The sequence below is a fragment of the Mandrillus leucophaeus genome, unplaced genomic scaffold (genome assembly GCF_000951045.1).
Source record: "Mandrillus leucophaeus isolate KB7577 unplaced genomic scaffold, Mleu.le_1.0 Scaffold41, whole genome shotgun sequence".
NCBI lineage: Eukaryota > Metazoa > Chordata > Mammalia > Primates > Cercopithecidae > Mandrillus > Mandrillus leucophaeus.
The window spans coordinates 4,586,223-4,599,510 of NW_012104365.1; the positions used below are offsets into that span (position 1 = coordinate 4,586,223).

At 57.0% G+C, this 13,288-nt stretch overlaps 1 protein-coding gene and 1 long non-coding RNA gene across 2 annotated transcripts in view; one reads left to right on the plus strand and one right to left on the minus strand.

Annotated features, from left to right (window-relative positions):
* Positions 1–2,585, minus strand: part of LOC105548363 — a 4,687-nt gene extending 2,102 nt beyond the window's left edge. Inside the window, exon 1 of the long non-coding RNA XR_001007381.1 lies at positions 2,337–2,585. This is a non-coding gene — a long non-coding RNA (uncharacterized LOC105548363). The remainder of the gene's footprint in view (positions 1–2,336) is intronic.
* SLCO4A1 (solute carrier organic anion transporter family, member 4A1) overlaps positions 1–8,203 on the plus strand; it is a 17,445-nt gene extending 9,242 nt beyond the window's left edge. Inside the window, exons 6-11 of the mRNA XM_011992357.1 lie at positions 2,332–2,527; positions 3,689–3,854; positions 3,955–4,127; positions 4,413–4,477; positions 4,845–4,993; positions 7,660–8,203. Coding sequence (XP_011847747.1) covers positions 2,332–2,527; positions 3,689–3,854; positions 3,955–4,127; positions 4,413–4,477; positions 4,845–4,993; positions 7,660–7,803 — 893 coding nt within the window. The 3' untranslated portion in view covers positions 7,804–8,203. The remainder of the gene's footprint in view (positions 1–2,331; positions 2,528–3,688; positions 3,855–3,954; positions 4,128–4,412; positions 4,478–4,844; positions 4,994–7,659) is intronic.
* Positions 8,204–13,288: the final 5,085 nt, after the last annotated feature.

Below are 13,288 nucleotides of genomic sequence, written 5' to 3' on the forward strand. Positions count from 1 at the left end.
CAGTTCCCCTTGTCTGCCTCGCTCACTGCGCTGGCCAGGAGGGCTTCGCTTGGTTTACGCCACGTGACACGTTTTCCGTCTCAGCATCTTGCGTGCTTAAGCAGCAGTTGGGAGTTAGCCCTGCTCGGCCCTCCAACGCTAACGAAAACGGGGAGGACCCCCATCCACCCACCAGGGCCCCGTGTGCAGGGATGGGGAGCCCCGACGCACTGCTGTCAGCCACCACCTGGGTTAGAAACGGCAAGGCCTGACTTGAGGCCTTCCCAGCTTCCAGGGGGGCGTGTCCTCATCCTGAGACCCCACAGCCAGGACTGCAACAGGCAGATATAAAGGCTGAATCCTCAGGGCCAGACAGGGCTCAGAGTTCCCACAGTTCCCCCCAGGGCCCCAGGTGCATGCACCAAGGAATCGCCCTGGTTGAGGACTCGGTGGCCCCCAAGTGCAAACCAAGCCAGCTGGGTCCACCCAGGGGCTCCTTGGATGGAGGATTCCAATCCCACTTCTCCCGGGGGCTGGTGGTTAAGGACTGGCTGCACCTCTTGGTGACTCCGGGTGACTCCGTTCCCTATCCCGGGGCCTATCCAGTCCTGGACTTGGCCTCTGTCTCCCCCAGGCAGTTCCCTTCCTCAGGCCCTGCTGCTGGCCCGTGATGGAACAGGGTCCTGGGTTACTTGGGGGGTCTGCCCACCTGAGCTGAAGCTCTGGCCGAGGCACTGATAAGGTTTTTCCCTAATCAGGGGCTGCAGCTTTCTAGACAAGTGGGCCACAGGCTCAGCCTGAGACCCTCTGGGTTTCTCTGGAATAAATGTGGGTGTCCCCCACCTGCCTGTACCCCACTCTACTGCCTGTCAAAATGGGGGCCCTTTGTGCTCAGAGCGGGGAGGTGACAGCCTCAGGAACAGCAGGCTCCTCGCACCCTGGGTCTGGCCCACTCTGACCCTCGGTCTCTTCTCCACACCCTCACCTCTGTCCAGCTCCATCTGGCTCCTCCTGAAGAACCCCACGTTCATCCTGCTGTGCCTGGCTGGGGCCACTGAGGCCACACTCATCACCGGCATGTCCACGTTTAGCCCCAAGTTCTTGGAGTCCCAGTTCAGCCTGAGTGCCTCGGAAGCTGCCACCTTGTTTGGTAAGAAAACTCTGGATCTTGGGGGTCCTCTGCTTTTGTGTCAGTTCTCAGAGAAGCGAAGAATCCTTGAGGGCATCTTCTAGGAAGACCCGGACAGGGTACCTGGCAGCGAGTGCCTCCCTCCCCCTACCAGCCAGAGCAGGTGTGGAGAGCGCCACGGGGGCTGAGCGACCCTGTCCACAGGCCTGGGGGATGGAGGTCCCACCCTCTTTGTGGGATATGCTTTCTAGGTGGAAGGGTCCGGGATAGGCGCCATCCACTCGCCACCCGGCCTTGGCTTCTGTGACTTGGTGCAGGAAGGGTTTGGACCTGGTGGTTCTGTGAGCGGGTGCTGGTGCCTCAGGACCTCCTGGGACAGTGCAGCTGGGGGTTTCTCGGTGCCAGAGGCAGGCTGGCCTTCTCAGGCTGGGCTGGTCTGCAGAAAGTGGGAACCCCTCCTCAGCTCCTCCTCCTGCCAGCATTCACAGGTACCCTGGGCCATGGCACGTGGGCCACCGCGGCCAATCTACCATGCTCTGCCCTTCCAGGGCCTATCGTCTAGATAAGAAAAGGGTGTCAGATGAGGGCTCCCCTCCCTTCCCCACAGGCCCCTTCAGGCCTGGCCCCTCCAGGCTGACCTCACAAGCCCATACTCCCGCACTCAGCAGACCCCCAGAGGTCAGCTGTACTGCCCCTTGGAGAACCTCCCCACCAGTCCCCCCAAACCTGTCCCCTCCTGTCCTTTCCCCTCCCCACTTGGCCCGGAAGAGGGGTGTCAGCTAATCCCAATTTTGTACTGATGGTGGCCACTCAGGCTTCGACAAATGTCCGTGTCACAGCCTGTGGGGACTCGGCAGAGGCCCCTGCGGCAGGAGGGGGTGTAGCTGCCCTGGGCGGGCACTGGAGGAGTCATCGGCTTCCCACTGGGATATGGGCTGCTGACCTTGGAGCATTCTGGGCTCTCCTCTTCCCCCAGCCCTGCCCATGCCCTGCGTCTTTCGGCCTCTGAGGCGTCCTCGCTGCGGGCCCTGGGCAGAGGTCCCTCCTGGGACTCCATCAGCAGCTGAGCGCTCAGGTGTGGGGTCGAGTGCTGTCATGCAGGCAGGAATTGATACCTCTGTGCCTCAGTTTCCCCACCTGTAAAGTGGACCCGGCTGATGTGCCGCCCTCTCCCACCACCGTCTCCTGCCTGAGTCCCTGGCTGAGTCCCTCCCTCTCCCCAGGGTACCTGGTGGTGCCAGCAGGCGGTGGCGGCACCTTCCTGGGTGGCTTCTTTGTGAACAAGCTCAGGCTCCGGGGCTCCGCGGTCATCAAGTTCTGCCTGTTCTGCACCATCGTCAGCCTGCTGGGCATCCTCGTCTTCTCCCTCCACTGCCCCGGTGTGCCCATGGCGGGCGTCACAGCCAGCTACAGCAGGAGGTGAGGGCCAGGTGGCACCTGGATTTGAGTCGGGGCCCTGAGCACCTGTGGTCCCTGGTTGGAGGAGGAAGGGTGCAACACTTGGGGGAGGTGGTTTTTGGAAAGGTCTACGTCGCAGGACAGCAGCAAGGGCAACACTCGTTCAGCAGGGTGCCCGGCAGCATCCACGTGAAAGTGTGCCATGCCAGCCGTCAGAAGCATCTGCGCTCAGGTCCCGGCTGTGCCCCTGGGCAGTCATATGCGTCTCTGGGCCTCAGCCCTCTGCTCTGTCAAATGGAACAGCAGCCCCAGTGTTCGGGGTCCTCGAGGCTGGTCTCTGTCAGTGATGTAGTGTCCCAGGATGTGCTCCCAGCGTTGCCGTGTGCTGGAAGTGGGAGGGGGACCTGCTGGTCAGGTGGCAATTAGGGAATATCCAAAATACATGCAGGTAGCCTGCACCTCGGCGCTGCCCTGCGGGCCCCGGGAGTGCACCTACAGACGCCGTGCAAGACCGAGAAGCACAAAGTGGCCGTTGTGGCATTATCGGAAACAACCTAAGAGTCATCAGGGTGGACGGAGTTACTATGCTGTCCTCACAATAGAGGCCCTGCCCACAGAGGAATGGAGGAAGCTCATCCTGGGCCACTGCCAAGACACACCGTGAAGGGGAAAAGGGAAGGAGTTGGACAATGGGCACGGTGTGCTCTGATTCAAGGGAGAAGTGCAGACTTTTGTGACTGGCGGGGGGCATGTACGTGCAGATGACTCCTGCAAACACACGGCCAGCCTGTGGCTGGAGAACCGAGGACTGGGGTGGGGCTGGGGTTGCGAGGCCGCCTTTGTGTACCTGGCGCTCGCTTGCTCTTAATGTTTGCATTTGATCCGCGTGAATGTGTTGCCTGTCCAGAAACAAATGAACTAGGGAAAGGGGCTGTGCGTCAGGCAGACGGTGCTGGGGGGCACGGAGGTACCTTCCTTGCGTGAGAAGGAAAAACCATTTTATCACTAGAAGGCAGTGCCTAGCGTGAGTGTCCAGTGTGCTGGGGGTGGTGCAAGCTTGGCAAGTTTGTAGACCCAAAATGCAGGCTGCATGGGGATGAGCCTCAAGGCTGACCCTGTGCCTGCCGGGCTCCAGCATGGCTCTGGCCTGGGCCCCACCACCCGCTTGTCCGCCTTCTGCAGCCTCCTGCCCGAAGGCCACCTGAACCTAACGGCGCCCTGCAACACTGCCTGCGGCTGCCAGCCGGAGCACTACAGCCCTGTGTGTGGCTCAGACGACCTCATGTACTTCTCGCTGTGCCATGCGGGGTGCCCTGCAGCCACTGAGATGAATGTGGATGGCCGGAAGGTGAGTGAGGCCGCTGCCTACTGCCCCGTCCTCCCCTGGACCCTGGGAAGGGGCCCCCGTGCCTTCCCCTTGTAATCGGCGCTATTGTTGGGCTTCCCAGGTGTACCGAGACTGTAGCTGTGTCCCTCAGAATCTTTCCTCTGGTTTTGGCCATGTCACTGCAGGGAAATGCACTTCAACTTGTCAGAGAAAGCCCCTCCTTCTGGTTTTCATATTCGTTGTAATTTTCTTTACATTCCTCAGCAGCATTCCTGCACTAACGGCAACTCTACGGTAAGCGGGGCCGGGTGTGCGCTTGTCCAACGCTTTCCTTGCAGCACCCCGAGCAGAGCTCTGCAGATCCTGAGACGGGAGCGCTCCGGGAAACACCCAGGCCCCTGCTAAGCGGGCCTGTCACTGGTGGCGGGAGAGACCTCACTGTCTCTGACCCTCTGATGAGGGGCTTTCTGCTTGGGGAGGCGACGAAGTGGCTGGGGGCTGGGCCAGGAGGCCGCTGGCCTGGGGGGTGACTTGGCAACCCCACTTCTGTGGTGCTGACGCTGCGGTTTTCTATTGCAGATGTGTCCGTGACCCTCAGAGATCCTTTGCTCTGGGAATCCAGTGGATTGTAGTTAGAATACTAGGTACTGTGCAGTGTGAGGAAGCCATGGTCAGTTGTGCAGTGTGCTCACTGCACAAGGGCATGGGCAAGTGTCTAACCACCAAGTGGATGTGCTTCCCAGCAGGAGGCTGTGCCTGCCTAGGAAGGGTTCCATTCCCTAACTGTCCACTAGAGGGGACCATCGTCATTTATTTGCCCAAAGGCTTTCCCTGGGAGACCATGGGAAACTCCCAGCCCCAATGCCGAATCTCCAAAGAAAGGAACATTTAAGCCCCTTTGCACCCACTGAGAACTCCAACGGCCAGTATTCCAGGCCTCTTGGCTGCCCGCCCCCTACCTTGCCCCCTGCCCACCAGGAGTGTGGGTGCTGAGTGGGCTTCTCCCCACAGGGGGCATCCCGGGGCCCATCGCCTTCGGCTGGGTGATCGACAAGGCCTGTCTGCTGTGGCAGGACCAGTGTGGCCAGCAGGGCTCCTGCTTGGTGTACCAGAACTCGGCCATGAGCCGCTACATCCTCATCATGGGGCTCCTGTACAAGGTGAGCAGGCCCGGGGAGGGACGGAGGGTCTACTCTGAGGGTGGCTGGGGGCTCCAGACACTCCCATCATCTTTCCGCAGCTTGGACCACAGCCCAGTACATCACAGATGTCCTCACAGCCAGTTTCTAGAAGGGGCCCTTCCCCCATTCCTCATGAGCTGGTTGTGGAGGGAGGCAGGCCGACCGCAGGGCCTCCCCCTGGAGTTCACTGTGCAGGTCCCCAGCAGCTCCCGCAAAGCCCAGGCGCAGGTGCTGCTCCCTCTCCCGCCTCCTGGGGCTGCCCCTCCGCAGTGTGGTCTTGCGTGTGCCTGGGGTGCCTGTTAACCAAAAGCTTTGCAGAAATAAGCAGCTCCTTTCATTAGAGCGGCTGGATTAGCTGGTCCGCTCTGGGCCTTGGTCTGGGGGGCCAGCGGGTAGGTTGTAGCCTCTCCATGCTCAGTGCACCTTGAATTCCCCTGGATCTCTTAGCCTGGCCCTCATTTTTCAAGCTAACAAACTTTCTGTTGTGACTTCTGGCATGTGCTACCTGGGAGGAAGCGCAGTATTTGTGTTTGGAATTTGCCCCCATTAGAGGATAAAGCACAAAACCTTCTAAATAGAATGCGGTCCCAGGGCCAGCTGTTCAGAGGATCTTCACGCTCTTCCTTGGGTGACAGACCCAGGAAAGTTGATCCTGCAGGAACCCCTGGCCTCAGGCTTTCCGGGAGGGAGGTTAGAGAAAGGGAAGGAGCCCAGCTGGTTCACCTCCCCTGGGATTAACAGAAAATAGGTGAGTCTGAGCAGGGCCTTGCGTGGCCCTGGAGAGCAGCAGAGTGGGTTAATTTAAAGAGAAATATACCTTGGTTTCCCCCTCATCTGAGGTTTCACTTTCCACGGTTTCAGTTACCCGAGGTCAACCACAGTCTGAATATATTAAATAGGAAATTCCAGAAGCAAACAGTTCATAACTTTTAAAGCATGTGCCATTCTGCACAGTCTGGTGGAATCTTGATCTGTCCTGCCCAGGACTCGCATTCTCCCTTTGTCCAACTTTGGAAGAAGGCAAGGTCAGCAATTATTCTGCAGGGAGCTTTGGGGATACTGGATCCTAAGGCCCAAGCCCCGTGTGATACGCCTTTCACTTTGGCATCAAATAACGGACGACTGTCTGTGAGGCGCGTCTCTGCTCAGGGAGTGGCGATGTTTGGGGAGGCCCAAAGGCATGTGTGCATCAGGAAATTGACCAAATGACTTCATGAGACATAACCTTTGTCCATCGCGTCCAGGCTGTCCACACCACCACCTGATAATCACTTAGCCGGTGTGGTTACCACATCCCCCATCACTGTATCGCAGTGCCGTGTTCCAGCCACCCTTATTTACCTAGCTGTGGCCCCAAAGCACCGGACCACTGACGCTGCCATTCGGCTCTGCCAGCAGGAAGCCAGAGGCGCTTCCTTCATGAGAATGTGTAGTTCCTTGGCTGGGCTGAGGACCACACTTGACTCACGCGTCCACAGGGGTCTCAGTGTCTGCGATGACGGGGCTGCTGTACGTTCCCAGGGTGTGTCTCTGTTGGATGCATCCCTTGTCCGGGAGCAGCAGGCTGAGAGCCCTCCACACGTAACCATCCCCCGGGCTCAGCACAGCCAGCGGGAGCCGTGTCCAGGGGGTCAGAGTTGGCCTCAGCAGCGCGTGCGTCCGTGTTAATTTTAGCGGGGGGAGCACAGTGTCTCCTTATGAACACCCTCACGTTCCACTTTGTCCCGCACCGAGTCAGAACAGCCGCACTCCCTGAACGCAGGCTCGGGGCCATCAGCCAGGCTGACGCTCCAGGAGGCACAGTGGGTGTTCATGGCCCACGCCCAGCCTGGAAACCGTAGTGGGCACATGTACTGTGCGTGGGCACTGCGGCAGCATCCGCGCTTGGAGCGTACCGCCTTTGGGGCCCACGCGGGATTCCTGCCACATCGTCCTCTCGCCCTGCAAAGTCGGTGCGGCCCCTCGTTGACAAACCAAGACCTTGAAGGTTAAGAACTGCCCATGATGGCGGCACCCGGGCTTGAATCCGGGCTGTGGTGGCGACCGGCAACCAGCGACTGGCTCTGTGTGAGGTTTCTGTGGCCGCCACGACAAACGACCGCAAATGAGGTGGCCTAGCATAGCAGAACCAGACTCACTCATAGGTCTGACGCCAGAAGTCAGAATCAAGGTGGGGGCAGGGCTGGCTCCTTCCGAGCTCTGGCTCTGTCTGCAGCTGCGTTGGCCTTTCTCTCTGTCCCTGCCTCGTCTTCCTCTCCTTTCTCTCGTGAGGACACCAGTCATTGGATTTAGGACCCACCTTAGATCCAGGATGACCTCATCTCAAATCCTTAATTACATCTGCAAAGGCCCTGTTTCCAAGAAAGGTCCCATTCACAGGTGTCTGGCACCATCCAACCCATGACAAGCCCCCCAGTCGTGTGCCCCTGTTTTCAAAGGGTGTGCTTCATTCCCTCTTTAACAGTGTTGGTGTCTACGCTACAAACCGGTTATACGGGAGAGAGACGCTGTCAGAGCAGGATGGGTTTCCGTGGCCTGGCGAGGGCGCTGCAGGCTAGGGCAGGGACAGGCCTGGGACAGGCCACCAGCGTCCAGAGGCTCTGGCCGGGCTTCCAGCAAGGTCCAGTGGGCTCCTCTCTCCCCAGGTGCTGGGCGTCCTCTTCTTTGCCACAGCCTGCTGTTTATACAAGCCCCTGTCGGAGTCTTCAGATGGCCTGGAAGCTTGTCTGCCCAGCCAGTCCTCGGCCCCTGGCAGTGCCACAGATAGCCAGCTCCAGAGCAGCATCTGACCACCGCCCACGCCCACCCGGCCACAGCAGGCGCTCAGCATTTCCTGATGACGGAACGGTGCCCTTGGGTGATGCAATCACATGGAAACTTCTATTTGACCTGCAACCTTCTAGTTAACCTGTGGTTTAAAGTCAGCTGTGAACTCCTGTCCCCAGAGCTGTACAGCCCTTCAGTGGGTGGGAGGAACTTGCACAAATACATATTTATGGACACATATTTTGCATCAGAAGATATTTATAGAATGTATTTTATACCGGATCGTGTGTGGTATGCGTGAGGGCAAGCTCTGAGGGGCTGAATCCCACTGGGAGGGTGCGGGCCTGGCCTGCAACCCAAGGAAGGCTTGTGTGTCCTCAGTGAAAGCTGTGCATATCTAAATATATTTTGTATTTAAGCCTGTGTCCCCATACTGTGTGCTTTATTTCTATGAGTTTGCTGAGTTTGGTGGTCTCGCCATCCTTGGTGTGGTCTTTGGGACTGTGCTCCAACGGAGACTGGCTCCCGCCTCCAGTTCAGCCTCAGGCTTCAAGCCTGGGTCCCCGCCCCGGACACTTCCATGAATGACCTGAGCTCTGTCTTTGCACATTGGGACTGAGGACGGAAGTGGCCGGCAGCTGCTGTTAACACTGAAATGTGTGTGTGTGTGTGTATGTGTATGCACGGGTGCACGGGAGCCAGCACAGACCCTCTCGTTTGCAAGGCCCTCGGACAGCCATGCCTCATCCCAGGAGGGTGGTGGGTCACGGGTGGCAGCTGCATGGTTCCAAGGCCTGTGCAGCGGCTCTGGGGGCTGCTGGTGGCACAGACTCCAGTGGGAGAGCCCCATGGGAATGAGGGGAGACACAGGCCCTCATCCTGGTCAGTGTCCCCGGGTGATGCTCTGAGGTCAGGAGAAGGCTGGGAGGTTTGGGCACCAAGGAAAAGGCAGTTTGAGCTGCCCCATGGGATGGAGGGGCCCTGGGATGGTGGTGGTGAAAACAGCGAGCACGAGGCCAGGGTACTGGGAAGGCCATTGACCCCTCGCATCCTGTAAGATTGGGGGAGTCTGTTACCCTTCTCTGAACGTCCAGATCTGACCATGCGGTGACCAGGCTGGGCAGGACTGACGTCAGAAGTGTCGGATGTGAGGGTGGGTTTCTGCTCTGGTGCGAAGCTCCTCTCTACCTCCTGCTGATCCAGGCTCTGGCCCTTCGGCAAGGGCTGGGCCTCCAGTGACCCAGGTCAGGTCTCCAGAGGTGCTGGGAACAACAGGAGAGATGACGGACAGGTGACCGGGGCTGGGCACTCAGGGTGTGCACAGGACAAAGAGGCAGCCCCAGGAGGCCTGTGCGGGGCATTCCGGGGGCACCCAGCCACACACCCCTCCCCAGTGGCTGCATCTTGTGTGACCACAGTGAGGGTGGCACCGTGAGCCACGTGAGCAGGTGTGTCTAGTGCTTTGCCGTTTACTACGCGTGCAGGTGATCAGGCTGCAGAGCTGCTCCCTGGAACCTGGAACCCCTCATGCCATGCCCACCACCCTCCCAGGCATCCCTGCCCCTGTGCCCACTGAGCCAGTCCCCGTCTGCAACGTGGCTGCCTCGAGAATGCTGCCTGCACGGAGTCGTCCAGTGTGGGACCTTTGGGATTGGAGTGTTCACTCAGCACTGTGCCAAGACCCACCCCAGAGGCTGCAGTGTGGATGGAGATTCCCATGCGTCTGCTCTTGGATTCCTTCTGTAGTGAGGGCCCCACCCCACTCCAGGGCCTCCCCTTTCCTCGGTCACCTGGTTGACCTCACCTCCCAGAAAGGAATTGGAGCCCCAGAGGCATGAGGGTGCTGGCCCACCGACTCTTGTCCTCACAGTCTTCAGATCAGGCAGGGGCAACCCTGGCCACGTGCTGAGTGGCGGCGTGGGCTCCTGGAACCCCAAGGGGGACTCAGCCCAAGTGACAGGTAGGGTCAAGGGGCAGGCCCAGGAGCCACAGAGGCACCATCCATGCACCTTGCACATCTTCGTGCAGTGTTTGCCGACAGGAGGGGTTTGCCAAGCACCTCTGCCAGGCTCCATTCCAGGTGCTGGAGAGACAGTGGTACCAGGCCAACACGAGGTCCTCTTCTCCAGAACTGATGGAAAGGGGTGGATACAGGGTTCCCTACAGGCAGGCCGGGGGCACCATTAGGGCAGTCAGGGAAGGCTTCTCAGAGGAGGTGATGTGCTGAGACCTCAGGAGGGGATGAATATTTTAGGTAAAAAACAAACAAACAAAAACAACAAGTGCCAGGGTCCTGAGGCAGGAAGAAGCCAAAAGGCCCAGGGAGCAAATGGAAACAGTCCCGGCCCTGGTAATGGGCAGGGCATCGGCTGTGTTTTAGAAAAAGCCTTTATCCACTTTATGCCTAAGCGGGTCATGCCCTCGGGTCCCTGCTGTCATTCACTTTCCTCCTCCATGCATCAAGAGCTGACTCCTTCTGTATCATATGGCAGTTGTGATGGACGCTCCCAAACTTAGCCACACCCCCTGCAAGAGCTGTCGGGAAAGTGCCCTTTAGGCAGAGTTGGGGAACTAGAGTCACGCACACGCACGTGTGTGGGGCCAGATCATCCTCTGATTGTGCCACTGCACTCTAGCCTGGGTGGCAGCGTAAGACTTTCGCGAAATAATCAGAAGAATTGAATCCAGAATGTAAGAAGAATTCCTACAACCCAGCAATTAAAGGATGATCCAATTTAAAAATGGGCAAAGGATTTGAATTTTATTTCATCACAAAAGACAACGAGCCCAGGAGAAGATGCTCAAGATTTTCCCAGACACCCAGGAAAGTGCAAACCAAAGCCACAGTGCTGACTGCATCAACAACAAAAAGCAAACAAACAAATGAAACCAGAAAACGACAAGTCGTGGAGAACCTGGAATCCTCACACACTGTGGGTGGGAATGGAAAATGGAAAAATGGCACAGCTACTTTGGAAAACAGTTTGGCGGTTCATCAAAAAGTTAACCATGGAATTAGCAGAAGACCCAGCAATTCCATTCCTAGGTATCTACCCAAGAGAAATGAAAGCATGTGTCCACATAAAGACAAGCATACAAGGGTTCACGGCAACATTGCTCCTAATAGTCCAAAAGTGAACCAGCCTGAATGTCACCTGGCTGATGAGTAGGTAAATCAACATGGGCTGACCACACGGTGGGTCTCGCTTGGCCGTCAATCAGACGTGTTTTGTGATTCTTTTATAAGAAATGCCTGGAATGGACCCATCTGTAGAGACAGAAAATGGACTAGTGTTTCCAGGGGCTGGGGGAAGGCGAGGTGGGAGCGACTGTCATGGGTGCAGGGCATCTCGGTGCAGTGATGAAATGTTCCAGAGTTAGATAATGTTGATGGTTGCACAACTCTGTGAACAAGCTTAAAACACCAAATTGTACACTTTAAAAGGTGAATATCTGGGGATGTGACTTATATCTCCGTAAAGCTATTATTAAATACATCCATCCATGCATTCGTCGCTGACTGCCTGCCCTGTGCTTTCACTCCTGTAGACCCTGGAGATATGTTGGTGTATCTGTGTCTATTCCATAACCTTCTCGTGTCTGTTCCATAACCGCAGCTCTGCCAGGAGAGCATGTGTGAGCCCCATGTTCAGAGGCACCCCAACTCCCTCCCTGCGCACTTCCTTAGGATGACGGGAGGCAAGAAGGGGGCGCAGAGACCTACACTCCAACCCCACTGAGGCAGATGATATTTTCCAACAACAGCCACAATACGTCCCATTCCCTCTGCTGGCGGTGGGGTCTTTGCACCCTCTCTTTGACCCTGGCAGGCGATTGGGACTGCCTCGTGGCAGAGGTGACACAGCTTCTACTGTCAGTGCCTTCTGGGCACGCTCACCTTGGGAACCCAGTGCCACGCTGTGAGGAAGCCCAGACCACGGGAGCCCTGGCTCTGTGCACCAGCTCTCAGGCCGAGTTCGCCGTGATGGGGGTGCCGTCTTGGGTGCTCCAGTCCCCAGCTGGGCTCTCTGTGCCCACTCCCCCTGTAGGGGAGGGAATCAGCCCTTCCCACTAGCCACACCGGCAGATTTGGAAAGGAAAGAAGTAATGATGCTGTGTTAAGCCTGAGGGCCTCTGCTGTCAGTAAAGGCTTGAAGGAAAGTGAGGCAAGGGTTGACGGAAGCTGGAGGAAGGGAAAGCCTCAGAGGACAGGAACAGTAGGTTATGCAGCGCTGAGGCCTGCGGGGACACAGAGGCAGAGAACGTGCAGATGCCCCGGGCGAGTAGCGACTCCAGGCGGGAGCACCAGCAGGCTTTACTGCAGCTGTGCGTAAGGAGGAGAAGAGAGGGTTTCGTTTTTTACCTTTAGTTTTCAAGCAAAATTTAGATAAAATTAAAGAAGCCAGGACTTAACAGAATTTAAAAGAAAGCTGTTGACAGTGCCCAGTGCTGGTGAAGACTCGGGTAGCTGGAACACTCACCCGTCGCTGGTGGGTGTGGAGAACAATACGGTTGCTCAGGAACCCAGCTCTACAGTTTACTATAAAGTTAGACCCGCACCTTCTTATAACACAGAAATTCCACTCCTAGAGAAAGGCAAAACTATGTTCACACAACATCTTGTACACAAATGTTTTTTATAGTGCAATTCTTTTTTTTTTTTTTTTTTTTTTGAGACTGGGTCTTGCTCTGTCGCCCAGGCTGGAATGCAGTGGTGCAATCTCAGCTCGCTGCAGCCTCTTACTCCTGGGTTCAAGCAAATTTTCACAATCATCAACAAAATTGGAAACCACCCAAATGTCCTCTGGGGCATGAAAGGATCATCACACAGCCATGCACTGGACTCAGCCAGGAGGGAGGCACTGTTAATATACGACAGGGACGAACCTGGGAGGCACCACGCTAAGCAAAAGAACCAGACCCAAGAGGCTAGTAGTGTATGGTTTCATTTACACGACAGCTTCCAAAAGGCAAAGCTGCAGGGATGGAGAGGAGACCAGCTGCTGCCAGGAGCTGGGGTGGAGAGGAAAGTGTGGCTTTTAAAAGTAGCCTGGGGCTGGACAGGGTGGCTCACACCCATAATGCCAGCACTTTGGGAGGCCGAGGCAGGCAGATCCCTTGAGATCAGGAGTTCGAGACCAGCCTGGCCAACATGATGAAATCCCATCTCTACTGAAAATGCAAAAATTAGCAGGGCTTGGTGGCGCCTGCCTATAATCCCAGCTACTCCAGGGGCTGAGGCAGGAGAATCACTTGAACCTGGGAAGCAGAGGCTGCAGCGAGCCGAGATCACACCACTGCACTCCAGCCTGGGCAACAGAGCAAGACTCCATCTCAGGCAAACAAGAAAGGAGCATGGCGGAGGTGCTCTGGGTCACGAAGCGATCTGTGTCCTGACGGTGGGCATGGTTCCACAAATCCATACATGTGTCAAATGCCTTATTTTTTTCCTTTTTTTTTTGATACAGGTTCTCAGCCACTCAGGTTAGAGTGCAGTACTACAATCAC